The sequence below is a fragment of the Trichinella spiralis genome (genome assembly GCF_000181795.1).
Source record: "Trichinella spiralis strain ISS 195 chromosome Unknown Scfld4789, whole genome shotgun sequence".
Taxonomy (NCBI): domain Eukaryota; kingdom Metazoa; phylum Nematoda; class Enoplea; order Trichinellida; family Trichinellidae; genus Trichinella; species Trichinella spiralis.
Window position 1 is genome coordinate 1 of NW_003531728.1, and position 781 is coordinate 781.

Genomic DNA, 781 nt, shown 5'->3' on the forward strand with positions numbered 1-781 from the left:
AATAGCACACAAGTTTGTGTCTTCGAACAGGCCAACCAGGTAAGCTTCAGCCGCTTCTTGTAAAGCTAAAACTGCTGACGATTGGAATCGCAACTCAGTTTTGTAATCTTGAGCAACTTCCCGAACCAAACGCTGGAATGGCAGCTTTCTGATCAACAGTTCTGTACTTTTTTGATAACGCCGAATTTCACGAAGAGCCACTGTCCCTGGACGATAGCGATGTGGTCTCTTTACTCTATCAGCATTGGTGGCAATCATCCGAGCCGCTTTAGTGGCCAATTGCTTACGTGGGGCTTTTCCACCAGTACTTTTGCGAGCGGTTTGCTTAGTACGCGCCATTTTTACTCGAAAACTCTCAACTGAGAGCAAAATAAATGTTCACTTCTTTATATACATAACTGCAATTGACCTTTAACTGTAAGTGGTCAACTGAGTTTTCAAAAATGATTGGCTGGGGAAAAAGGCGGGAAACGATTTGCGATGGAGGTTTTTCCTTGCCCCTTTCAGCTTACACAGTTTTTAACAATAATTTCAAATGTTTTATAAACAATCTTATTAGTTTACAGTATCCCATTAATGCTTAAACATTCGGTTAACTGGTAAAAATTACCTTTATGTACGTGAAAAATATATTTTAACAAAAGTATAATTTTTATTTACTGAATTTCATCGATTTGAATAAAAATAAATGTGGCCTGAAAAGGACCGTTGGGTTATTATATTTACTTAATATGCTGGGCAACCACAGTTTACCTTCCACTGTTGTACTTGCTAACAGCTT

At 38.4% G+C, this 781-nt stretch overlaps 1 protein-coding gene across 1 annotated transcript; it reads right to left on the reverse strand.

The window, feature by feature from the left end:
* On the reverse strand, window positions 1–339 carry Tsp_14421 (histone H3, embryonic; the record flags this gene model as incomplete). The annotated part of the gene is made up of 1 exon (XM_003367128.1): window positions 1–339. A coding segment is annotated over exon 1 (339 nt), but the record flags the coding sequence as incomplete, so codon positions are not given.
* Window positions 340–781: the final 442 nt, after the last annotated feature.